Source organism: Triplophysa dalaica, chromosome 6 (assembly GCF_015846415.1).
Source record: "Triplophysa dalaica isolate WHDGS20190420 chromosome 6, ASM1584641v1, whole genome shotgun sequence".
Classification (NCBI taxonomy): Eukaryota; Metazoa; Chordata; class Actinopteri; order Cypriniformes; family Nemacheilidae; genus Triplophysa; species Triplophysa dalaica.
In genome coordinates, this window is record NC_079547.1 from 13,223,105 (window position 1) to 13,250,432 (window position 27,328).

The 27,328-nt window shown below is 37.4% G+C and overlaps 1 protein-coding gene across 1 annotated transcript in view; it reads right to left on the reverse strand.

Moving 5' to 3' along the window:
* The window catches only part of tgfbr3 (transforming growth factor, beta receptor III), an 88,648-nt gene that overhangs the window by 57,757 nt on the left and 3,563 nt on the right, over positions 1-27,328 (reverse strand). The window contains exons 2-3 of the mRNA XM_056750771.1: positions 20,654-20,803; positions 865-1,049 (exon numbers count right to left, since the gene is read on the reverse strand). Coding sequence (XP_056606749.1) covers positions 865-1,049; positions 20,654-20,723 — 255 coding nt within the window. The 5' untranslated portion in view covers positions 20,724-20,803. The remainder of the gene's footprint in view (positions 1-864; positions 1,050-20,653; positions 20,804-27,328) is intronic.

A 27,328-nucleotide genomic window follows, 5' to 3' on the forward strand; every position in this document is an offset into this window, starting at 1 on the left:
TTTGTGGTTTGATGTTTCAAAATGGTAGACTTGGGGTATTTGAAAAATTCTTAAATGGCAGTCACATGGGGTCCTCAATATCTATTTTGTCAAAAAAATTAAACCCATCAGAGCTGGGACAAATCATTAGCAAACTGTGGAGACAGAGCTGCCTGCATTAAACCAGAGATTTATAGGACAAGACCCAGCCAAAATTTCAGACTCAGCTTAATCCAGCAGCAATACATATAAACCCAAAGATAACAAGAATTGTGGATCTCTTAAAGGCATTATACGACAGTTACACACTTTCAAATTATGTTCCTGTTTTTTTTTTATTTACATTTACAATTACTTTGCAAAATGTAACATTTGATGTCATTATATTATTTGTAATAGTAACCGAATTGTCTCTTAGGGGCAATTCATATTTCGTGTCTTATGCGACAAGTGTACTCAAATAGGGAGGGACGCGGTCGTGATGCACTGTGATGCTCCCGTTTTTCTGGGTGTGTCAGCGCATCTTTTTGAAAGTACAGTGAAGATGGAGACAGATGATGACAGCATTAAAATATCTATACCAAAGTTATTGCAAGGTATTTTCAGTGCATATAATTCATATATCCTTTATCTATACCTCCTCGTGGGGCAGTGTGGCGCATGGTTGCTTAGCAACAACTGACGCTAGTAGAGATCAATCTAGGCGCATTGATAAAAAGGTAGAAAGCAGTATGGCTCACGTTTTCCCGCGTGGTATTAGATGTGAAATGTGAATCTCCCCTTATGCTGTAAACTCTGACAAACTGGTTGATGTTTACTCACAAAAGAGCTGTTGGATATACATGATAAACCTTTGTACATAAGGTATAGATGAAAGAATCTCACCTCTGCTGCTTTCTCTTCCCCTTGAGCATTGCCTTTTCGTAGGTTGATGATGTGTACTTCCTGAGGGTGGCTAGTGGTTCCTCGGCTAGCACATCCAGAAAGGACGGTGTAACTTTTTAACACTGCTTGAACTGGGTGGCCCACTCCAACTGGCAGCAGTTCACAAGGGCTTCGAGATAATGGACCTGAAAATAATACAAAAATACCCTTAACATCCAAAATAAACACACATTATGCCCAATTATTCTGAATACATAATTGTTGCTTTGCCATTCGAACTAAAAATAAAATAAGTCAGAGCTTAATGCTTATCACAGGAATGTGTAAAGGCTTGTGTGGTAAACTTTTTAAAGTCACTAAGCTTTCACACCAAAATGTTGGGGACAGCTAAAAGCACCTCATATGACAAGACAGACAAGAAACCTTTTTTTGAAAACACAGCACAAGGACAAAATCATTTTTCAACAATTAAGGTTGTTATTCAATAAGGTCAATTTATCAACTTAAAACCACATATGTGAAGCAGAAAATAATTCAAGATTTTAAACTGATATTGGCTATGAAGACATGACGAAACTAAAGTAAGTTTCTAAATAATATCGATCATCTTATTTTGACTAGATCATTAATGGTCCTTGTAGATGGACATCTGAATTTGTTTGTGCAAAGCGGGGAAATGGAAGCAGTAAGGAGATGATGAGTTTGAGGGAGGTATGCCTTAATAAACAAAACTACTTTACATCCCCAGCCAGTCAGGTTACATTAACGTCAGAAGAAAATGTCTCAGAAAACCTTTGTCAAGTCTGTAAAATTTCATTGTTCCTTAAAAAAATTGTGTTCCGTACATGCAGAAATTAATTTAATATTTAGTTTACTACCTCTAGTTTAGGACATTACATAAACAGTTGGCAGTAAATAGGGCTTAGACAACAATGTGCTATTATAGGCAGTAAAGTTTAATGCAGTAAAGTTGGGTAAAAAATTAACCAACTTTGTTTGGACTTAGCTGTGAAACCAGAAACGGTTGTTTTGTTTTTTAGATAAAATATGCTCTTTATATTAGTTGGAGCCATAAAATGACTGGTTTCTTGAAATACTGTAATTGTAAATTCTTGAAAATATGTTATTATTGATTGTTATCATTGTGTAATGAATGTAGATGTGCAAGAAAGAAATTCTGTTTTCATTATTTCCATACAGTGCCTGCAACCATGTTAATAAAGTTTATATTAAGTATGTTGAAGATGCTTTTATATTTTGAAATACATAATGTTTACCTTCTCAAGTATTGTTGCACTGTAGGAATAGTGGTTTAAGCTAAGTTTGTATAGTGCTTTGTGTTGCATATGTAACTGAAGCAAGCTAGTGAAGTGCTGTGCAGTAAGTAAACCTCACTCCCCGGCCTCAAGGACTCTCTAGCGACAGACGCTAGAGACTTCGGTCTTTAGCCTCCTAGCTAAAGCGCCCGACTTCCATGCCGGACCGATCCGGTTCGAGGCCCGCTTAGAGCTGTGCGGAGCGTTCCGGTTACACATACTTCTTGCACACAGGAGGTTTTTAAGAAAAAAGTGAAATGAAACGTCATGGGGGCCTGTGCCCCAGTAGAGCAATGCCCCTGTTTTCAATCCAACCCTAACAGGGACACGGTTCCAAAATTATAATTCTCTGGTGCAGCCTAAGCAATCTTTATTCTCTCTCCATAAATGGAGAGACTTACCCACATTTTTTACAATTTTATATTATGAATAAAATACTTCACACTGTAGTGCCCCCTTGTCTCAGAAACACTTTAAATTAGTAAATCAGTGTTGTTACAACAGAAACTTAAATCGTACAATCAAATCAAAGAACAATGAGGAGCACAAGCACTATGAGAAGATAACAACTTATAATACTCTTCGGAATCTTAAACACAACCGTCTTGGCACCTTCACTGAAAGGTTTGACTGTAGTTTACATCTAAATGGCCACAATACTGATCTTAGTCCACTACCGGTTGAAAGAATCCGCATTTTAGGTTAAATCAGGCTGATAATTGGTCAGTGAAAGATCATATCAGAAGAGACTAAGATGAAGCCTATCCCGGCATAAATTTACCAGCAATCTATAACCCGGAGACTACCCAGGCACAGCAAGCAGTAGAAAGGAAAATGGATGGAAGAAGACCTCAGATACTTTGGCCTAAATTCTGGAACAAATAACGGGCAACCATTGACTCGGATCTCATCCAGCTTTTAGCAGGCCAAAAAGGAGATTGAAGAAAGATTCAAAGTAGAGAAGGAAGGAGACGGGAACCGGCAAACATTTAAACATTTAATCAAACATAATCAAAAGTAAAAAGACAGCCGGTCGCCCCTCAACGTCAACGGCCGGCGAATAAAACATAAATACAAACATATACATGTTTGGGCCCGGTCCGCTCTTTTCGACGGTCCGGTTACTCGTTCTCTTATATGTTCCCGATCTCCTACGTGATTTAAGACCGGTGTGCGCACAGCTGCCGCTCATTAACAATTACTCACCGGTCTCGAACCACAGTCTCGGACCGCCTACTCCACTACAGTGATGTCGATAGAGAAATGGAGAAGATGGGGAGATCATCTACACCTATGGGGTGGAGAGATTTTGAGTGAAAAGCAAGAACCTAAGGTCACAGAAGGGGGGGCCGACCTATTTTGGTCATTTGGCTCTTTGGTCATTTTTGAACGCGTTGGTACTGGTCTGGAAAATGGAGAATGAGTCTATTTCCAAAAAAAGTGGAGTGTTCCTTCAATTTAGCAAACAATATTCCTTGTAACAAAACATATTGTCTTTAGGTACTGTACTATGTATATATATTCAAGAAATGAATAATTTTACAGCTATATAACGGCTCCAGGGGAACAAAGCAAAAGTTCAGTGAATGGATAGGCAGCGCTACAGTACTTTCAGGTGATTGATTGATTTTAAAATGAAGGACTTATGACAAATGCTGAGTTCAATGCAAACATTCCTCAAATTCACATGAAACATGCAAGTTCTCCTTAAGGTCTCTTTCTCTCTTTACGTCCAAAGACACCACCCACCCCATACTTTACAGCTCCACCGTGACAAACCACGCTGTGATCTTGATCAGAAAAACATTTGGAAATGATTATTGTGTGGTTGTGTGTGTGTGTGTGTGTGTGTGTGTGCATGCAAGCAAGCAAGAGAGATATATTCCTTTCCTTCATCATCTGTCACATGTTTGTGTTCAGGTTTGCTTAATTTAGCTGTCTAATAGTAAATGCCTAGATTGTGTATTGATTCCCTAAAGAACAAACCTTACACACATAATAAAAAATATATACACTATAAGATGACATCTATAAAAGTGGCTACCAAAAGCAGAAAATATAAATGCAACAATGTGTCATCTGCTAAATGAGGCAGATTTAAGATTTGTTGTGATGACAGAAATAAGGGCATTTACAGCTTTAAGTAAACATGCATTACATCAACCCACTGTTCAAAGATTTTGTTCTTTGCTTGGGACCTAATGTGAATTTTGAAGAAAAAGCTTAAAAATGTTAAGTTTAAGATTTTAAAACTAAATGATATTAAATCACAGACAGTCTTAATGACAAATCCTTGTTAGGTACATGTGTGATTTAGTTTTCCTCCTTCACAGCCTTCTCTTCCTCCCAATGGAGCAGACATTATTGCCTGTCTAAATGACGGCATCACGCCTCCTTCCCAAACCAATGTCTGAGATCACTCAAACTCACTTTTTCCTTCCAAAGTGAACAGAGGAATAACAAGCACCAGCCAGCCAAAGGCTGGAAAACAGCCAAAAGATTACAGCTCCTATTGGGCAGCCATGTTGTTTCTTTATTTAACGGAACCCACAGACAAAGTGCTTCAGATAGACAAAAAGGAATGATTCTGAAAATAATGAAGAAACCTGAACATTTGTTGTACAATTGTTAATCAAAAAAGACAAAAAGGAATGATTCTGAAAATAATGAAGAAACCTGAACATTTGTTGTACAATTGTTAATCAAAAAAATGTACTTGAAATCAGGGCATGTGGTATACCATTTAAGTCTCCATAAAATAAAAAATAACAGTTTCATTTATTAGCGTAGATTGCTAGCTTTGAGCTTTTTTTTAAGTATTGTCTTTAATCAAAATCTGAAAATGATTCAAAAGGTCCCTCTTTGATGACATCAGTTTGACAGCTTGGGCAAAACATCTGTTAACCCCAGCCCTTTAACTGTCAGTCTACTATGATCTCTATTTCTGAATGAAATGCCCACTTTTCTATCTCCAATCAATTAACAGTGTAAAAAAAAAGTGAAATGTGGGGGCCTTTTATTCAGAATTGATGAAAAAAATTTTTTTTTTGAGGAAACTAATGTTTTTTGAGGCCTATAGAAATGAACTTTAACACCCTATCTACACCGGACCTGATGCGTTATAATTTACATTTTTGTCCACACTTGATGTGGCGCGCCGCAACAATCGCACTAGAACGAGCCGGGTGCCGTATCGTTTCTGGTGTAGACATGGTGTAAGCCTTTATGAAATAAAATACTTGCTGGTGGGTGAAGTGTATATGCTGATTTGCTGAGCTTTTGGGAGACAAAATGTTTAGTCCAACATAAAAAAATATTTTCAGTGATTTAATATGGCTTCTCAATAACCATATTCAGGGATATTAGTCTAACCCTAACTAGATTATTATAATTATTATTTAGCCAAGTAAAGAATGAAAAATAACTTTATTCATCCCCCTCCCCGTTATCATATCTATATGTGTTATTAACACCTCTCATTCTCTGTGTGCTTTCTTTTCTACCAAGTCTTGTATCCTGAAGAAGCAGCGGTAAGGGTCTGTGGCTATCAGCTTGCATCCAGACTGTATGCAAATATAATGCTAGAATTGCAGTTCAATTCTGGAAGCTGGAAAGATAAAAAAACAGTCCTAATTTTCCCACCTTAAAGAGCTCAAAATAAAAGAAACACTCCAGATATAGTTCTGGTTTCTCTGTTGTTTACTAATTCTGCCATCTTTGTCCTTTGAACATCTTTTTCTGGTCAAGGTAAGAAAGGTTGGATGTCATTTTGTCATCTCAGAGAGGGGATGCAGGTGTGACACCCAACTCAGTAATAAACTCAAAAAACTTTCTCACAGTTTAAAACAATTAATTAAACATGCAGAAACAGCTTGTTCCAAACTTCCAAATATCAAACAGAATACTTTAACATAACCTCTTTTCAAGTTTCTCTGGAATATCAATGAATGTTAAACCCAACGTATAGACGTCTATACTTCGTCTAAATAGACACAATGCAGTTTTGTGAGTTTTTACACTGTTCGTTCAAACAGGACATAACAAGAATATAACATAAGAATATATTTCACATCTGGTTAGGACACAATGTTTTAAAGGAGAGGTTGTTTCAATGGTTTCACTAGATGTTAAATATGAGTGTGTTTGTGAAGTTTTAGCTCAAAAAACACCACTGATCTTTTAATATACCATGCGCTACATGCCCACTTTTGCATGAGAGGAGAAACGCGCTGTTTTGGTGAGTGTCTCTTCAAATCCAAGAGAGATGCTAGTCTCCGCACCCTTTTCAGCAGAACCTGTGCAGTAAACCTGTGCTTCCAGCGACAAAACATTAAAGTATGGTCACATAAAGCGAACGAGAAACAAGGTCTCGTAGTTGAACACCAAACACATTGTATCCGATAAGCACAACGATTTCCCCCGGGGCCATTCGCGAAGCCCGTCCGGTCACGACCGCATTAGGGCCAGAGAACCGCATTGCGTGTTTACTAACCATACACACAGTTTTCTGAAGTGAAGATACTCCAGACAAACGCATCGCTATTTCTCCAAGTCAAATTTATGTTACACAGGACAATCCCTTCGCATGTTTACAAGCCACACACATTGCTTTCTAAAAGTGAACGGACAAATGTGTCACAGTGACATTTTATATACTTTAAGTTACCGCTGGTCCCTGGGGTCTTACTTAAAAAATGCATGTACTTACAATGTCTTTATTTGCAGCTTTGCCTCGTTCAGTGTGGATGATTTCCATTGAAAACTAAATAAATACATTGCTCTCTGTCTCCCGTGAGTCTGGGAACATTGTTCTGTGCAGCACAACAGTTCGAAAGCTTTGCTAATTTTGCAATGGTGTTGGAACTTCACACATGTGAAAACAACAATGGCGGTGGCGCGATGGTGGACACGTTCAGAACAAGGGGCGGAAATAATATAAGAACGGCTACTTACGTCAGTAAGAGCGCGATTTCTGAAGCTCTTGTTTTCTCAAAGGCTTGCAGAGATACGGTCAAATAAAAAAAGTTAATGATTTGTCTTTTTTCAAGTTTTCTGAGTTGACAGATGCACAAGAGACCAGATTTTAGCATTTAAACATGTAAAAAGTCTGTTTTTCATGAATTGTCCCCTTTAATAAGTTAGTTTCATGAAAATTCAGATAAAAAGCATGTGGTCTTGACTAATAGGTACTAACAGCACAAGAAAGGGAAAAAACTGAGGGATATGTGTATGTATGCAAGCAAATACTTTTTAAAGCTATTCTGGAAAACAATTTCATAATGCAATTATAGTGATGATATTTTCATTTCATTAGGATCATAACATTTTGACAAGTAGACAAAGTAAAAAAATCTGTTTCGCTCACTAAAGCATGCATCAAGGGAAGTTGTGTACATACAATACAGCAAAAAAGAGATCATGACTACCTACAAGAGTACAAGCGACTAAGCCTCTGGTGCCTTTACTGCCGCCCACATGCACCTGTTTCATTCATACTGAATGACAAACCCACAACTGTAACTGGGTCTACACCACACATTTCTGACACGCACACAGCTCCCTAACCGTTTACAGTAAAATCGATTCTATCTGCACCATCGTTATTTTCTTTCTTACTTGCAAAAAATAATGCATCTGCAACCACACAGATACATCCGTTCACAAATTCACAGGCTTGTCCGTACCTCACACTTGCCTATTAAATGACATGGGTGACAGCTTGTGGGTGATACTAAGCTTCCCACACTATTCTGACCAAATGAGAAGATGCACAACCAAGTTAAAAACACAACACAAACGTTTGTGTGTGTGCATCCACAAAAGCATGTGCACGTGTGTGCCACTCCACTGAGCTCATGCAGGGAGAAGCGGCGATGCATTACTTTCTGGTATTTTACACGGAACCACGTGTGCGAACTCCAACATCGCACAACACAGACACCATTCAGAGTGCTTGCCGAGTAGGAGAAAGTGAGATTTCTGAAGAGTTCCTGTACCTGATGTGGCTCACAAACATATTTCTGTTGCTCTAGAGAGCTTTAAAAGACAGCAGAAAGAATAAAGGGATTCTCCCACTCTACTCTCACGATTAATATAACCCAGTCTGCCTTTTTGGCCTGCACACGGATTGAATCTTAGAGTAAAGTAACGTGGTCATGTCAAACAAACTCAAAGCAGGAGTAGTGGGGCATGCTAATTCAGGATCAACAAATTAACTATTTATCAGGGATTTTATATATTTAGAGAATGAGTTAAACGTGGACATGCATAACAACCTCACATGAAGGTGCAGAAGATGATCTTCAAAACAAGAACATTTCAAATTACCATTGAAGTCTATTCACCTTATTTTTGACGTAAATGTGGGCGAAGCCATCTTTGTGCTGTTTGTATTTTGACTTTCTGTGAGCCACAATGGCTAATGGCAGTCATATTGCGAGTGAGACGAATGAGCTTTTTTTTACTGGCTAGTTAATATTTATTATGGAACCCAAAGGTACACGCTTTATGTGTGAAGTTTGAGGTTGCCATCATAGCCGGTACAAATGCAAAAAATGTCTAAAAAACATTTGTTTTAACCATAATCCTCGCACCAGAGTGGAATCTGGATGACGCGCACCTTATGGTCTACTATTTTAGCCTACTGGATGACCTTTCTCCTGGACAATTCGCCTTCTTGACTACAATAGCTAATAAACATTGTTTAAATGCCGGCATTTATGGGGAGCATGACACTACAAGTAGAAAACAATCATTATATATTATAGATTACATATAAACAAAACATATTTAGCACTATTAAATAAACATTAGGCAAAACAGTGGTATAATAATATTAGCAGCAGTTAAAACTTAGCTGTCAACATTTTTATATGTATTTAGCAATTTAAAACTTTACAGGCTAAAGCAAACCTAACTTTACCTGCCAGAGGATCGCAGCTGCATGACTAACATTTACAGGACTTGCCCTGTCATTACATTACATTTTCAATCATTTAGCAGACGCTTTTATCCAAAGCATATTTAACATTTTGTCAACACACTTAACAGTGTAGCCTAATTTACCTGATCATGTTACTAAAACGATTAAATCTGAAGCAAGGGAGAGAATGAACAAAATTAAATTATTTGCATTTAATGTTCATAAAAACAGACATTTATTGGTTAGTAAGTTGTGAAGGATGCTGGACCTCGGTGGAGACCTGCAATACAAGAGCAACCAGCCATCCCCATTCTTTTGTTATTAGTTGTAAGGATCCAGGAATGTTTGCTCCACTTTGACTGGGATTCACATTTGCTTTTAAAAACACTAATTCGTGGTATGTCATGTACAAATTTTGACCAACTTTCCCACTGTGCATGAATTGGTCAAATCAAAATCAAATCCCTTTATTGTCACTCAACCATATACACAGGTGCAACAGTAGGGGAAAAACTTGGGTGCAGTTCCAACCAACATGGCAGTATGACAGACATTTCTTGTACACATTTACACAGTAAACATTTCTGTACAAGTTTTACACCAGAAATTTTGTCAATCCAAAACTGAAATGTTATGTCATATTTCTGAACAGAAGCAAACCAACCCTATAACTTAAATCACAAAAAACTACAATGTTTATGATTGGCTACAACCAGGAATCCTAAAAGTTTTAAGTGACATTTAGATAAACGATTCATCACACCTCAGATATGAAGGATTAAAAAAGGGGGGAGGTTCGAAGTCATGGAGACAGGAGAGGTAAGGAGAGAAATAAGATTGCATGAAAAATAAATGTACAGTACATGAAGTGCAAGCAAGGCAGCAATTTTGCACACCTGCAATATGTGCCCTCACTGGTGAGATGGATTGTTATTCTGAAATTAGCAGTTACAGCTGTTCTGAGTACTCTGTGGAGGATTTTTCACCTCCAGAATCACTTGGCATGAAGCAAGGACAAACCTGATTAAGCACAGATGGGAGAACAGGCCTTGACAGTCAGACCATTTGCAACTGATTTAGGTGCACGAAATCTCATCAATAGCTGTATCGTCTTTCCAACTGGATAAACAGAATAAAAACTATAACACCCAAAATGCATCTGCACTTTGTGGCAGCTACATTTAGCTGCATTTCCTAGCTTTAGTAAGTGTGAAATATCTGATACGTCGATATTAGCATAGGGTTCTTCCACATTGACAGAGTTTGTAACGTCCAGCTGCTATTGTGCCGCAAATACAACAATCACAAAGTCCGCTGTATTTTATTTGAATTTTAAACACATTTAGAAGCAAAACCTGATAGAAAAAAGTGATAGTTCACCCAAAAATGAAAATTATGTGATCATTTACTCACCCTCTTGGCAATTCAAAATTACTTTCTTCAGCAGAACACAAAATAAGATATATTAAAGAATGTTGTTAACTGACCCCATTCACTTTGGTTTTGTGTCCATACAATAGAAGTGAATGAGGGCCAGTGTTGTTCTGCGGAAGAAAGAGTCAAGTTGGACGTATGATGTAGTATTTTTGTGCTAAATACACTCTGCCGGGGTTCGTATACACATTGGAAAGTTTTTTCCGAATACAAATTTCCATTAAGTAACAAGTTTTCTTAGTCTATTATTGGACAATTCTCAAGGAACACACGCACACGTCAACCAGCTGGAGCGAGAGAAAGTGCAAGCCCATCAATGTGCTTCATTCAGGCTATGGAAGTTCAGCTATGTTTGTTTGTTCACGGAATTTCTGTGAGGAATGTTATATAAATGGTGGATATAACACTGGATTTGCAGATCGCTTGAAACCGAAAAATAGAGCAGTCCCAGAACGCCACCAGGCGCTCGACTGTTTTCGGAAACAATCTTTTATCAATATGATCAAACTTATTACTCTTTGAAGGCATGAACTATGCAAAACTACTCAATGGGTTCCCTATTTCTTGTTGTATTTTCTTCTAGAAAATGTGCTATGTAATCGGTAACACCGGAGTTGTCACATTCTTATTAGTCAGTGGGAAAATCCTCATCGGCACATCCTTAATCTAGACCTTGTCTTATAACAATCTGATAAAATCATGCCCCACCCAATTTTTCAAGGAAAATATGTTTGGAATGTCATTGTATGTTGATTTGAAATGTGTCATCTGTATTTACACCTTGAACAAAAACATTATCTTCCAAATGTGTTGAGCCAGATTACCTAACCAGAATCCTGATTTAAAAGCAAAGAATTTGTATTTAATTAACATTTAACCATCATAAGTCTTCCTCATAACATTTAATGGGAAAGGAGGCTACAAAGGGATGTCTGAGTCAGCATGGACTTTATCTATATAAACCATAAACAGTTCTTACATAGAATGAGGGATTAGGCCAATCCTCTGAACTCTTTGCCTTCCATGCCCTGTAAAATTCCCAGGCATTTTGTGAGGCTTCTTTTAATGAACACAATATTCTCTCTGCTCATGTTTTTATCTCTAATCGCTAGACCTGTAGTGCTTATCCCACTTTGACTTACAGTCGAGCCAGAGGCAACAAATACAGTTTTGCCAATGCACTCTTTCCTGGGAAACAGAGCCAGTTCCGTTCATCTTGTTTTAAATGAAAATGGAATCACAGAAGTAAAAATTTAATTATTAAAAAATAATGATAAATGATTCAAACATAATGACAAAAAAATGCCTCCCATTCACTCCCATTCTACTGCTTGGAAGTAAAATACTCTGACAGCATTATTCTCAATAAGAAAGTCATATTCAGTTTGGATGCATTGAAGGCGAGTAAAACATGGGGAAATTTTTGTTTCTTGGCTGAAATATCCCTTTAAGAGGGAGAGGAGACTGAAATCAATCCAGTCAATAATGAACTGTTTGTATTACCTTAGAATAAGCTTTTTATATCTACATACAGAGCGGGCCTACATACATTGAAATCGCCATGTTGCGCCGCAATGTTTTGTACAGTAGCCCTAAATGGAAGAACAGCTCTACAAAGTGCATTTCCTCTTTCTCTCCCTCTACCCTGCGGTCTTAGTACGGTTGTCCCTGATCTTACAAAGGGGGAAAAAACGTATAAATTACTCCAACATGCCATCTTGTTGTCAGATCAAACGCCTTCAACAGCGTTGCTTTTTACTTTTTGCTAGCTCTGCCCTCACAGCATGAAATGCTAAGTTTTATCATAGTTTAGAACCCGCAAATAACAATGCAAATTAATAAAATAAGCGAAGACAACATAAGTAGAAGTAGCACATTGGTTCCATATAAACAATGACGCTCAAAACTGCTCTGTTACACAGCTTATATTACGACAACACAATATCTTGTGATATGCACTCACGTACTGGTCCAAATCAAAGCTACCTCCTTGGGGATGATTTTAAGATGATCTTTCTCGCCAGCGACTCTCTGCTGGAAAGTATCTCCATAGATATCTATGAATATCTCCGGCTGGCTTCTCATGCTTGACATGGTCAACTTGTCAAAAAAACTTGTTTGAAGTATGACGTAGTATTTCTGTGCACGATACACTCCCCCAAGGGTTGAATAGGATTCAGGAAAAAAAATCTATTACATAACAACTTTTCTTAGTCACATATTGGAAAATTATCATCATTCGTTCAAATTGATTTTGACAAGTTGACCATGTTAAGCTTGAGAAGCCATTACGTTTAAGTGTAAAGAAGTCTGAATGCATAAAAAAGCGTGTTACCTCTGCTTTAAGAGCATTTCGATAGGGGATACATCTTTCATTTCTCAGGCAGAAGGACAGAGAGCTACAGGGCAGCTCGGAGGTCGGAGGAAAATTCCTGATTGTCGTTACTAGTCTAGAGAGACAGCAAAACCTATGAAGATCTGTGAAGAGGCACAAGCCATACTCCGTCTCTCTCTTTCTCTTCATCTCTCCCTCTAACTATAACTCTTAGGGCTTATATAAATCAACAGCCTTTGAAGTTAAGGATGACATGTCCATTTCCCACAGGATAGTAGAAGGAAAAGAAACAAAGAAAAGAAGATGCATAACAGACAAGCGGACAGCTGCTCCATACATGAGTGTGCATGACCAGCTTTTATGCTCGCCCTGCCATAACATACAGGTCACCTTTACTGGTGGAACGCAAGCACATAAAGACATCTACACAGGAATGTATGCATTGTAATACATCAACATTGATTCGACAGGTAGTAAAATTAAATCTGTGTTATTGATCTGTGATATCTCATGAAGAGTCACTGATGTGTATTATGTCCTCTGGACTCATACTCATACTTACTATTGCACAAACCCAAATCCACAAAAACATCATAAATACGTAATATTACCACTTGGTCAACCAGGTCAAGAAAAGCAATGACAGACATGTTGTCGAGATTTGAGTGGAAGAACCCATTGTAGGCAGCACTTTCAGGGGTTAACAAAAAGGATTTATTAACATAGAACACAAAACAAAATTCCACGCGGGGGTAAAGAAATATCACAGGCAAACAGAAACGAAGACTAACTAAACATTAGATTAACCAAACACTAGACATGAACTAAACTCAACACATACTGAGACAAGACGGAATAATCCTACAACAGAAACAGGAACATGAGCATGATGAACAGATAAGCACATGGGTGAACAGGTACGTATATCGAATAGAGTAATCACAATAGTACAATGAACGAGCAAAGGACAATGAACACGAGAGCAATTTAAAGGGGAGCAAATCAAGAGGGGACGGGTGCGGGGCATGAACTAATTAACAATCAATAATGAGGAATACAAAAGGGCAGGAACAAAGACGAGACCGGAGAGAGCATATGGATCACCAATGGTGAAAAAAATGCCTCTTCCTAAATAAAACAGGGGATCCTGCCATGATCTGCCACAAGACCAAGAAACATGACATGATAAGGCAGAATCATGACAATATATAGTACGTGCTACGAAAAGATCGTTCTATGCTAAGAATAAATTAGCCAGTGTATCACATGTGCCATATAGTTTGGCAGGTGCATTGACACAGAGCTGCGTGTTTGTCTGAAGTGTTTGTAATTTTTTAATCTTTAAAAAAACATCAGTTCTTCCATTAATACAATATAAGTTAACAAGATGCTGACTCGCAGACGCGGAACGACTCTCAGACGTGGAAACGTCAGGATATGAACACATGAACTTCATCTCCAGATTTGCTCAGAGAGTTTATTTTACGAGCGTTTTAATGTTTGAGTAAAGCTATCGTCAAACATGCTCAAGGGTCTTCCAGACAACTCATCAAAATAAAAGTCAGGTTAACTTGAACACTTGAAATACTGTAGTGTACTATAGTATTTGCTATAGAAAATTGCAGTACCCTTGTATCAATTTGATAAACTCTAGTAAACACTGTAGTATACAATAGTAAGGTTCAAAAGCACTTTAGTATCTAGGAATTTTTCTGCCATTTACTACGGTAAATTTAGTAGACTACAGTAATTTAAGTGGACAAATATACCACAATTGTATAATAAAAAGTGAAAAACACAGAATTTATAAATATTTTATCAAATTGTGGTAAACTGAAAATGGTATGGCCCTAATTTATCCATCTGTGCATAACATTAATGTAATTTGTCAGTTACTTGCCTATACATGTGATGAACTGCACTTGCATATTTATTAAATAATACCAACACATGTTTTATACTTGTGCTAAAACTGTTTGGCCTGTGGTATTAAACTTTGAACCTCTGTGGCAGAAATGCTATGTACCAAAAAGGTTAACGTACAGCCCTAATGCTCGAAGTGGCCACCAACTGTTGAAGTCAATTTATCAAAAATAATAGGGAATACTACTGTAAAGCATTGTTAAACAGCAGGATACAGAATTGACGGCGTGGCATGTGATTGGTTGAAAAAGTCTGGCATCCAGTGAAGCAAGAAAAAGAGCACTTTTCAATGATACTTGTACAGCCTGTTCCCAGAAGTTCTTCTTACCATAATGGCAAACTAAACATTCCTCTGACCTCATTGCATTGTCAGCATTAAAACAGCACAAATACTCGACTGACTCCTCAACAAAGGGGTGCACAAAAGGGAACATGTAGTTTTTTTGGAAGATATGCAGGATGTTCTTGTTTGTTCGTTTTCTTATGAGGTCTGTCAAATATTTTTGGTTCATTAGCAGATTTCTTTTTACTAGAAACGGAATAGTTTTATTATGAAAAAGAGTTGTTTTTCAATATTTAACTTGTAGTAAGAGAAAGACGCAGAACAAATCTAAGGTGCTGAGATGTATTAACCACTTTTGTCCATAGCACATAAACAGGGACGAAGAGAGTCTAATATCAAAGTAAACACTTTGATGCCTGTGGCAATTTGGACAGCGATTCTTCACCCCTCTATGGCAGCTTCTCCACTAGGACTCTACTCAGATAAACAAAGACGTCATGTTTCTCTTTGTCAGCGATCAGAGCAGTCACATCCTCATTTTTTTGCTCCAAACCTTCCAAGGACCTTAAACAAGCACTTGAGAGCACAAAATATCACTCAATTTCACCATGAATTGAAGACTGAGTGCATGGACTGTGATCTAAAATAAGATCATTTATATGAAACAAAAAATTTGTAAACGCAAAATCTGTTTTAGACCGAGGCATAAAAACGAACTAAATTAAAACAGCAAAAATAACAAAGATTTATTTAATATATGGAGCAATAGAGATAACAGAGCTCTGACGAAACCCATGAGTACCACATATTAGAAAATGCCCTTGTTCTGACATTTATTGGCACAGGAATATCCCCACGGCTCTGTGAGTCATTTGTTTAGGCAGTTCCACTCGGCTATTTCAAAATGGTGTGTGCTGCCAAGGAGAACAGGCTTATCTGTCAATGTGTGTTATGCTTCAAATTACCTTCAAATTAGATACTGAATTAGTGTGTTCACAAAAAGTTGTGTAATCAAAACCACATATTTATCCTCATGTTCTGCCGAATTTGGCATCCCAAATACATAACCTCAAAATGTAGAGTTTAATTTATATAAAATACATATATACAGTATATATCAGTAGTTGACAAATATACCGTACATGTATCCCATAGTGTGACAAAAATAGCATTTAATAGACTTAGAGATAGATCTTCATTGTTATTTTTTTTTACATTTTTGCTGTCGCACCATACGACATATTTACGGTCGATTTGTCAACTACCCATATACATATTGCTATTTTCATGTATGGTTAGTGTGTTTTTAACACCCTTCAACATCTAAATGAGAGAGCCCTAAAATTTAGCAAGCAAGATTATGTGTTGGATGGAACCAAATTGAATAAGCATCAACTAAAGTTAAGGTTAAATATTCATGCAAGTAGTTGTCATAGCAAACTTTATAATTATAATACAGTACACACCTGCATAACAGAGTAAAATATGCAAAGTTCTTTTTGATATCAGAGAAGCAGTTTTAGCAGAAGTTCTTCACGCAGTGGAATGAAATGGAGTTAACTGTAGCAACATTTCTACTTTTCAATGAAATCACGGCACACTCCCTAGCCTTCTCCAAAATCTTGTGGAGCATAATTTTTTTCGTTTCTTATCCCTCCACTCTATGAAACACAATGGAAAATGCAGGGTCACCCCAGCTGTTCTCCATTAGGGTTCTGGCTGGGGACGTCTACACACTCAGTTACTGGCATTGCAGTTGTGGTGGGGAGGGTAATAGAGATAGAGAAAAACAGGAAAGAGTATTGAATTGACTCGGAGAGATTGTGAGTCGTGGTGTAGGTTGCAGTAACCTGTGATTAAGCCAATGCCGGGTTGCTGTTGCTATGTACACATCTCTACACCTCTGATTCACGCCAGCACAAGAGCAGCAAAGGAGTCTGCTTACTAGCACTTAAATCATCCAGCAACATCTGGTTTAGGAAGGAGAACTCTCTCTCTCTCTGTCGCACTTTCTCTTCACTTTGGATCAGCATGTGGAGTGTGGTGGTTTGGATCTTGTTGCCTCCACAACACTTGTGGCTCAGATTGCAGTGGTTGCGCAATGCAATTTGGCAGCCCTCACAGGCATACACAGACGTACGCACATTCAGACAAAGCCAGTCACACAAACCATAAAACAGCACATAGATCATTTCCCCTTAAACATTTGGGAACCACAGTCTGTCAGATTTTGTGCCTGACTTTTAAGAGTGAAAAAGCGAAAATAAAATGTTGTTTGGAACCGTTTCTCAGAGCAAGAGACTAAACAAACAGAATTGTCTATTGCAATACTTCACGATGATTATTCTAAAAAGCTTTCTTCTTCTTTTCTTTTTTTTCACTTGTTCTTCATTCTTCAAATTTTTTGTATGTAAAGCATTTAATAAGATTTCTTTAAAAAAATATAGGGTGAATTCAGGTTGATTGGAGCACTTTTTGCCATTGATATGAGTGAGTGTATGACCCTATATATATACTGTATATATAAACAAAAATTATTGATTATTTTGATGCTTGACGTCAGATTGTCACATGTCATTTTAAAACACCAACAAAGCCTTGTCTATATAAGCCAAAGATGACAGGGGTTTGAGGTTTAAAACACTACACATATGATCCCAGCGCAGAAGTGAAAGTTTAACCGAAAACTCTGAATCGCTCCCTTTCTGTTAAGCCAATGATATGGTTTATTAAAGCTCAGATCATCTCATAAAACAGAGCTTTCATTTCTTTTAAATTATGATGAAGGACTGATTATTGAAGTCTGTCATCTAGCCGAATATAACTGCAGATGTATTTCTGTAAACTATGTCACTCACCTTTCAGCACTAATTCATGTCATGTCACGTGACAGAATGGAAGAACTCTCTGTATGTATCTTAGGGGCTAACCAGGACTGTCAAGGGTAAAAGTTATAGAGTGATGAGGTGAAAAGTAAGACCCTGCGCCTGGGTACACGCGCAGACGTGTGTTCCTGCAGCCGCCTCACAAGCCGCACACTCGGCCCATTGCATTACCAGCATCCTGCAAGAGCTGTTTTTGGCAAGAGCTGCAAATTAATATCTGGCAGGATTTCTGCTCCACTCTCCGCTTCACCAGTGAAACCTGAGGGCTTCTAAAAGCCCCGCCATTCCATAATAACAGACTGTACTAAGAATTTACAGCATAGCAAGATGAGCAAACAAAAAAAGGCAACTCTGAGGTTAAATAATTAAGAAAAACAAATGAAGTAGTGAACAGTGAGAAGGAGAGTCAGACACCTATTAAGGTTGTTTCTTGAACTCAAGAAAGTCATAACATTCAGATCCGACAAGACTAATCAGAAGGACATTTAAATATTTCCAAAGTCTTTCCTAACGAGTTTAAAGAGAAAATGTGACTTTTTCCACAAGATTCTGTGAGGAATAAAAATTAAAAGTTATACACTTCATTACGTTAGTTTACACAACTTGGTCTTTTGTAACTTCTTTGCAGCCTATTACGACGTCATACTGACTACTACAAATAGAGACCTAAAATATGATCTGCTATCGTGGCTCGCTTCATCCTATCCATTATATTACAGCGAGAAACAGATCTGGGATCATTTTCCTCGTTAATCGTGAATAATACATAACTCCCCAGCGTTAAGTGAGGATAATCCTTTCTGGTGGCAACTTAGGTCTCGAAAGACATAGCGATGCTTATTTATTACACATCTATGTATAATCAGATGACTACAGCTGCATGGTATGACTGGCAGGGATTTGAAAGTCGAAAGTCTAAAAGTCGAAAGTGCAAAGGGCAGAAAACAATTTGATGTCACAAATTAGATGTCTCTGAATTTAGTGCTACAACAAAACAAATGTTGAAAACAGGCTAAATACACTATGGCCAATGTCACTTTTTTCAAAGTCTGCATGAATCTGAGTTTGTGACTAACTTTTCTTTCATATGGTGACATATTTCAGAAAAGAAAGAATAGTGAGTGTTACATTCAACTGACTGGAATGAGAAAAGCTGGTGATTGATATAAAAATTTAGCTTTCAGATGACTGACAGTTGAGTTAACACGTGTTCAAAGCTTAACAGATTTCCAAAGAAATATGTCATGACCAAGAAGTCAAACGTACGTCATCTGAGAAGGTTTGGAAATGAATAGGGGGAGTACATATTCAGGTTTTGATAAAAGATTACAAAATCAAAGACAAACATCTTTTCTTGTGTTTAAGGCAGAAGGAGGTGGAAGAGCTTGCTCAATGTGTCTTAGCTCATTTTGTTAGTGTGTAGGTCAGAGTCATTAAACACAAGACACATTTTAAAACCGTGGCCATTGTCCTCCTGCTCACAGTCACTAACAGGAATCATTCCACTGGAAGCAGACAGAAAGTCCTGTTGATGGTGTTGTTTACTGTATAAGAATATTTAAAAGACCCACATTTCAATAAACATTGTTCAGAAAGCTCTCTGCTTCCTTGTCATATTTAGACACAGTTTATGTTTTCTCACCTCCGGGAAACATATATCACTCTTTATTTGTAAATTTATTGGCTGGTTAACGTCAACTGCCTGACAAAACAAAATATAACCATGCTAATTTATTTGGGGTTGTTTTATTCCCATAGCTATTTGTGTTTCCCCACAGTTTGATGGGTATTCTAAAAGGTGAAAATAAATATAACTACAGAATGAGTAAGTGACGCAAAAATTTTGATTGGTAGTGTACTGTACATATAATTATATTTCGCAAAAAATCTAAACCTGTGCCCCAAGGAATGAGAATCTGGGTTGTAAACTAGCATTTGGTTTAATTGACAGAGAAATAAAAAAGTAAGATTGACCAGGGGGATGTGTTACAAACAACGATACTACGACAGAACAAGACAAAGAAAATCAAAGAGTGCTGAAAAATACAAGTTCTCTTAAATCATAACGCTCCATCAAGACAACCCAGACTTGATGACTGTCATAATTTTCCCTGTTTTTTATGTTTGTTTGGTTCCTGACATTTTGTTTTCTTTCCCCTTTTTCTCTTGGCATGCAACTATCTGTCAGGCTGTTGTGCCAGAGGGGAACAAATCATCGCTCTTCTGAAGAGACTGAGCCAACAAGCCTTGATCAATCAAAAAGATAGAGCTGCCTGAATCGGGTTAGAGGAGGCATAGCTGACATGCGGTGCTGCTCTTTCGGGCTGAGAGATTGAGGCTGTCAGCACTTTCTTAATGCAAATCCCCCCGGCCTCTGCTCTCTGACAGCCAGATCTAGAAGACTCATGCAGGGAGGAACCGGGGAAATTCCGAACACAGGGGGCGAATCGTGATTGCCTGACAAAACAGGCAACACTGCCTCCCTCTCTCAAGACAATAAGCACGGAGCGCAGCTTATCGCGAACACACCCTACAAAGAATCCCTCCAAAGAACATGTTTAGTCTTTATATGAAAAAACAAATGCAGACATGAATACATATGGTCATACATATAGTTTCCATCATGACAGTTTAAAGTGCATGATCAAAGAACAACTATGAAACATTCTCCAGTGGGTGAACAGCTCTTACCTGCAGAGGCCATGTAGCAGAAGGTCAAAGCCAGGAAGGTGGAGGGATGTATGTATGCTGTTAACCACATGGCTTGAAGCAAGTGCCTTCCTGAAGACAGACGTATAGAAACAGAGGCAACAGGTTGTCTTCTTACTTAGTTTGCACAGTCTGTATAAGAGAGAACAAGAGAGAGAGAGAGAGATTTTAGTCTGTGACCAAACAGCAGGGTATTAGAGTCTTAATGTCACATCCTGTATGCTCTGAAGGGATAAGACAGCAGGACTCTGGTTGAGGTGGCGGCACTTATTAATCTCTACCACCTAATTACGCCTTGTATGATGAGGAGAAATGAGGAGAAGGAATTAGTCGTCTTTTAAAGGGAAAGTTCGCCCGAAAATGAAAATTCTTGCATCATTTATTCACCCTGAAGTAATTTCATACCTGTATAAATTATTTTGTTCTGATGAACAAAGAGAAAGATAGTTGGAAGAATGTAAGCAATTTTTGACTACCACACATCATTGACTACCAAAGTATAGGTAAAATTAAATGGTAGTCAAAGGTAAAAAAGTTCTGTTTTCCTAAATCCTTCAAAAAAAAACAAATTGTGTTGAACAGAACAAAAAAAAACATTTTTGATGTCATTTGAGATGATTATGTCCCACAACTGAAAATTGCTACATTCTTCCAAATATCTTTCTTTGTGTCCAACAGAACAAATACATTTATACAGGTTTTAAACAATCTGAGGGTGAGTAAATGATGACAGAATTTTCATTTTTGGGTAACCCGTCCCTTTAATGGCCTCAGGCTTTGGGAATCAGCATCAAACTAAAAAAACATATTATGGGACCCACAGTAATATTTTAATTATTTATCAGTAGGCTATATTGATATTGTTTTGATTTCCATTGGACTTCAGAAGTTCATAAAAAAAATTGTTTAACAATGCAGTGATAAAAAATGTAAACCCAACAGAGACACCTGGAGTCTGCAGTTAAGACTATTAACAGACAAATTAATTATCACAACCGCAACTGAATTTAGGAGATGAAACGGCCAACTGAAGTTAACCAGAGGGTGGGCTTAACCCACACCACTAGAGCTTAAATGAAACACTACAAACTTTCCCTTACTCACTACCTGACAAAAAGGGCCCAACAATAAACATATCATCCGCATTACTGACAGATATTGAGTCATCAAATAAAAACCTTTCAAACAAATTTACACTGGCATTCAAAACATTTATGTCTACTCAAAGCCTATGAAACGTTACGTCAGACTCTAATCAGATGTTTTAATTCCATTCTGACAAAATGAACCGTTTTTCTATCTCCACTATAACACATTTAAAATCTTAACAGGTACAGTGTACTGTGAATTGAAAAAAAATAATTTTAGTTTGATTTTTTTAGTTCCAAGTCCCACATAAATAAATAATAAACATGTTAATACAACATATTACAGTGTATAATTTCTCAAACGATAGTATTGGCTTTATGTTTTTATTTTTCTATAATGTATCTTATTAGAAACCTAAAACTTGAAGCTTAAAGCCTTAAATTGTAGGGGTGTAACGATACACTCAGCTCATGATTCGGTACATATCTCGATGCAAGGTTCATGATACGATACACATCTCGTTATTTTGAACAAAATAAAAAATGAAACTGAAATTCAAATAACATTTGTTATTATTTACTTATAACTTATTTTGTTGCACATACAACTTAATAAAGAATTTTAACTTTTTAAGGTTTAACTGACTTAAACTGAATCAAGTGATCTTAATTCTTATTTCATAGTCTTTTGACTAAAATACAATTTAGTTTTAGAAATCCCAATTTATCATAGTTTACTTGCCAGATCTGATGTCATGATTCCACCTCTTCTTGTTATGTAATTCTTGGTCTTGAGGTGGAATCATACAGGATCCTTTGTTTCATGTGAGAGAGAGACGTTTTTTGCCCAGATTAGACTCAACAATCATTAAAAACCGATGAGAAATATACCTTTGTACCTTTGTAATGAGTTTCGGGGTGACTCACCTGCAGTCACTCTTCAAGTTTGCTGTGTATTAAGTGCGATTGTGAAGGAAAATATTACGCTTTTTAAACCACTTGGAGACAAAGACTGTGTCTTGTGCTTCCCCTTCTCCCAGAGATTTCTCTCTACTGCACATGTAAGATAAGCACATGTGACGAGATAAGCACATGAGATGCGCTGGCGCAGATTAGGTAGTGTCTTGACCGCTGAACGAATAGAGGTAAAGATATCATAAAATATCCCCATCTCTACGATGCGCATCGTAGGGCTGCACCCCACTAAAGATTTTCCTAGTTGACTGGTAGTCCTTTGTTTCAGCAATTAGTCTAATAATCAATAAAGCACATTTATGATATTAACATAATTACTTGCTTATATGTGAAAGTGACCTATTGGTCAGATATTGTGACCCACAGACGAAATGTGACCTCTGCATTTAACCCATCCAGAGAGTAGTGAACACACGCACAGCCGGAGCAGTGGGCAGCTATCACTGCAGCGCCCGGGGAGCAAGTAAGGGTAAGATGCCTTCCTCAAGGGCACCTCAGTCGATACCCCCCGGCCCTAGGAATCCAACTGGCAACCTTCTGATCACTAGTCCGACTCTCTAACCATTAGGCCACGACTGCCTAATGGTTATATAAAAGGAAAAGAAAAATCTAAGTTTACCGGCTAATAAAATATATTTTTAAAACATCCATATAACAGAGAATCATAATAAAAAAACGTTTAAAATACAAATCAAGCGCTTAAATGACACATAAATGAGCTGTTATCAAAAGTTATAATTATCATGTGTTGGAAAAACAGCAAGGAGACTGCCTGTACATTTAAATAATGTACTAGCAAAATTACATACTATAACATCAGTTAAATGCCAAATGAACTTGGCAACAAAATAACCTTAAACATGAATAAAATTAACTGAAAATTTTGTTATTTTTTAGAGGGATTTATTTTTTAAATACAACATAAATAAACATACAGAAATGGCAACTCTTTATAATATTAGTGTAAAATAAAAAATATAAGTAGAAAAAGTGTAAAAAGTACAAATAAAGTAAATAATAAAAGAAAGAAACAGCCCTTTGGAAAAGTCATAAAATACTTTGTACAAAGCAAGGCAAACAAAATAAATAAAAAGCAAAAACACTTAACTGAAAAATTATTTGTCTAAATTTGTCTACATTGTCAAGGAATGACAAGCTCATAAAACGTGGGTCTAAGACTGCAACTTGTGTTTAAATGCTGGTCGCGAGATTTCCCGTCAATTCCCATCTCTTGTCATTTTCTTCCGCAAGTCGTATCTTCAGTGCTTTTGTGGTGAGGGCAGGCTGTCATCATCGCACAGCACCAAATGGCGTCTCTTCATATTTATTAACTTAGGCACTGTTTGCGTTGATCTCGCGTTGTATCTTTTGATGTCATACACTGACCAAGCAGCTCCACGATAAGTTTTAACGTGCATACTGACTGCGTGACGTCGCGTGAGTTTTTTTATTTGATTTTCTCGACTAACCGACTAATGAAAACGTATTCGACCAAGTCTCCTTCACATCGACTTACGTTTAGTCAACTTTTTGGGGGCAGCCATAGTGCATCGTAACATTTTTGCATCGCGAAATATCGTAATACGAAGTATAGATACACCCCTATTAAATTCACTCTACCACATATCTAAAATAAGGGTTAAACCAAAAGTGTAGTTAAGCATTTTACTATTATTGTCAGACAGTTTATTCCTATAACCTCGTAAAATTTCAATACTCGATACTCAATGCAATATTTATGTATATAAGCACTACAAGACATGATCTTGGTAGCCTCATATAATGCTGCTTTTATTGTTTTTTTATCGTTTTAGCTTGTGAAATTGAGTTGTTATGAAAGTAGCAGATTTTCAAAATATATTTGTAATAATTAACATAATTAACAGTCACATCAACCTTACCAAAAACATCACAGGTTTGTCAGGTTAGTACGAAGACAAAACAACACTGCTGATGAGTTTACCAGTTAACATTGATTCATAGCAACCAGCCACCCATGTAGCAACGGATGAGTCACAGGTCCTCAGCCCACCATATGTTGCCCCTAAATGCAGAATCATTTGCCTTAACAAATGCTGATTCAAAAAGATAGGCATCTTATTTATTATGCCTTGGCAATCGTTTTAAAAATAATCTTAAATAGACCGATCATAAAAAGGGTATAGTGGCACAACAGGTGCATTAAAACTTCAATGGTTACAACAACCACACAAACTAGCTAGGGAACGTCCCCATGAAAAGCCACAACTTTCATTATCTATAACATTTTTTTTCTTTCTGTTTCTTTCCCTCTTCGATCTTTCTGTCTTTTCTCTCTCAGTAAGGTGAGGAGACTCCTCTCTCTCTGCAAACAGCTGGTGGAACAAAGAGCCATTCAGACATGGGCAGCTGCTGAGGCTGGGAAGTCATTTAGGAGGATCTCAATATTTGGAGGAACAAATATTGCACTTCCAGCACAGGGGCCCAAACCACTGCCCTCTGCTTTTGATTTGAGGCCCTCTCTTGACATTCTCACACTGAGGGCAGAGGCATTTAGACTCCTCTGATCTAGAAGGACCATTAATAGAGGCAAAGAGAGAATGTGAAGAAGCACTTTAGGTTCAGAAGCCTCTTATTATTAAAGCACTTTGCAGTGTATGGGGTTCTTTTTTGTTTTCTTGTTCTTTTATGGGCTTTCGTTGCTACATTATACGTTTAGACTCACCAACGCATTGGTTTCTGCAAAAGCCATGAAATACTTCATGCAAGTCATTTTTACCACAATTTTCAAAAACATGCCAAAAGCAGATGTGAATAGCCGTTGAGGAGAGGGGGATGGGTGAAAGAAGGCTTAATCCAGTGGGTTGAATTTCACTAATGGAGTTCATAATTTCAAAGGTTCTCACAAATGCTGATCACTTCATATGTGCAATTTAAAGCACAAATAAAAGTCAAGCCTTTGCAACGAAAATATACACAGACCTGTGATTTTCATTTAAATGTACTAAATAATTTTTAATTACTGAATGCTGATTTTCAAATGTTTTCTGCACACAAACTGCTAAGGAGTCAATAACTGAAAGCATGCAACTATGTCTGCATCACAGGTAAGCCATGCAAAACCTGTCATGGGTTAAGGTCACATGGTAACAGAAATGATCATGACATACTGTTGATGTTTTAACACACATGGCCGAAACACAAAAAAAGTTAAAATAACAACAGACAATGTGTGAACACAAAAACAAACAGAAACATACACTGGGGTGCTTTCTGGTATATGTTTAAAAGTCCATACCTGTTACGATATGTTATACAATGTTATTTTGATGAAAATCCTCTAAAGATGTTACAGTTGCTACAGTGGAAACTTTCTTTAATTTCAGCTATAGGTATGCAGGCAAGTCTGTGACTCTTCTAAAGGTGTCATGAACTAAGCTTGTTTATTGCTTTATACTGTTGTATGAGGTCTACTTATGACGTTCGCATTGTTTTGACATTCAAAAACATCAAAATCAATAAGTAATAGGCTATTTTCTACACAGGTTTTGAGGACGACCTGAAAAACGCTCTCTTTTAATGGCCATGCTGCATTGAAGACTTGTAAGTAAACGCCCACTGCTATGAATGGATAGCAGTTTGCGTAGTAAACTTAGTCGGACCTTCTGTGAATTTGGTTAGAGACGTAACGTTAGGTTACACATTCGCCCTATTCACACAGGATTAGTATTATCTGGGGACCTTGTGTGATTTATAAATGACATCCACACATCTGTATTTCCTGTGGCGCATTCGCACGGGATAAATGAAGGCTGTGATTTTACTCAAATTTACTGACTTATTAAACGGATGTGATGGCAAGGCATTACGTATAGTTTGTATAGCATATAGTTGTATGGTGTTTAACAATATCCGTACCGCCAACATTTGAGACTCGTGATTGCGAACCAGACAGAAGATCAAAGCAATCGCGGTTCTCAAATGTTACGAGAGTTTCCAAGATAAATAAAACAAATGGGAGACTCCCGGTTTCTTATGGATATGACGCAGCACCCAAAAATAATACCAAAACACTTAAAAACAGCCTCCATTTTTCGAAAACGGTGGATAAACCTTGACAAATTATATTTGAGCCCGCCAAATAACAGAAATGTCGATTCGCACGGGACTTCATTCATTCATCAAAGGACCTCGTTGTTCATCAAAATATGGTAGATAATTTGTGGGGGATTTTTTACTTCATAAATTACAGACAACCTCTCCAATTATTACAATTGACTAAAGGTCCCCAGGTTATACTAATCCCGTGCGAATAGGGCTCTGAGGGCATATCAAGTGATCTCTAACAAAGCAATAGTGACGCATAGTACAAAAATGTTGTACTCACATAAGATTTCTTATTGCCTCTCCTATCGGATCCAATATTGATGGCACAACACTGCTTTTCAATTTTAGTCTTTCCGCAAATCCAGCTTGACTTGTGCATTGTTCACAAAGGAATCCGCTGTAATGTTTTACCCACGTGAGCTGGAGCGTCTTTAAAAATAAACTTTGCACGCACTACTAATGTCGAATCCGAAGGAAGGTTATGCAGCGACTGCATTCTTCTACAACC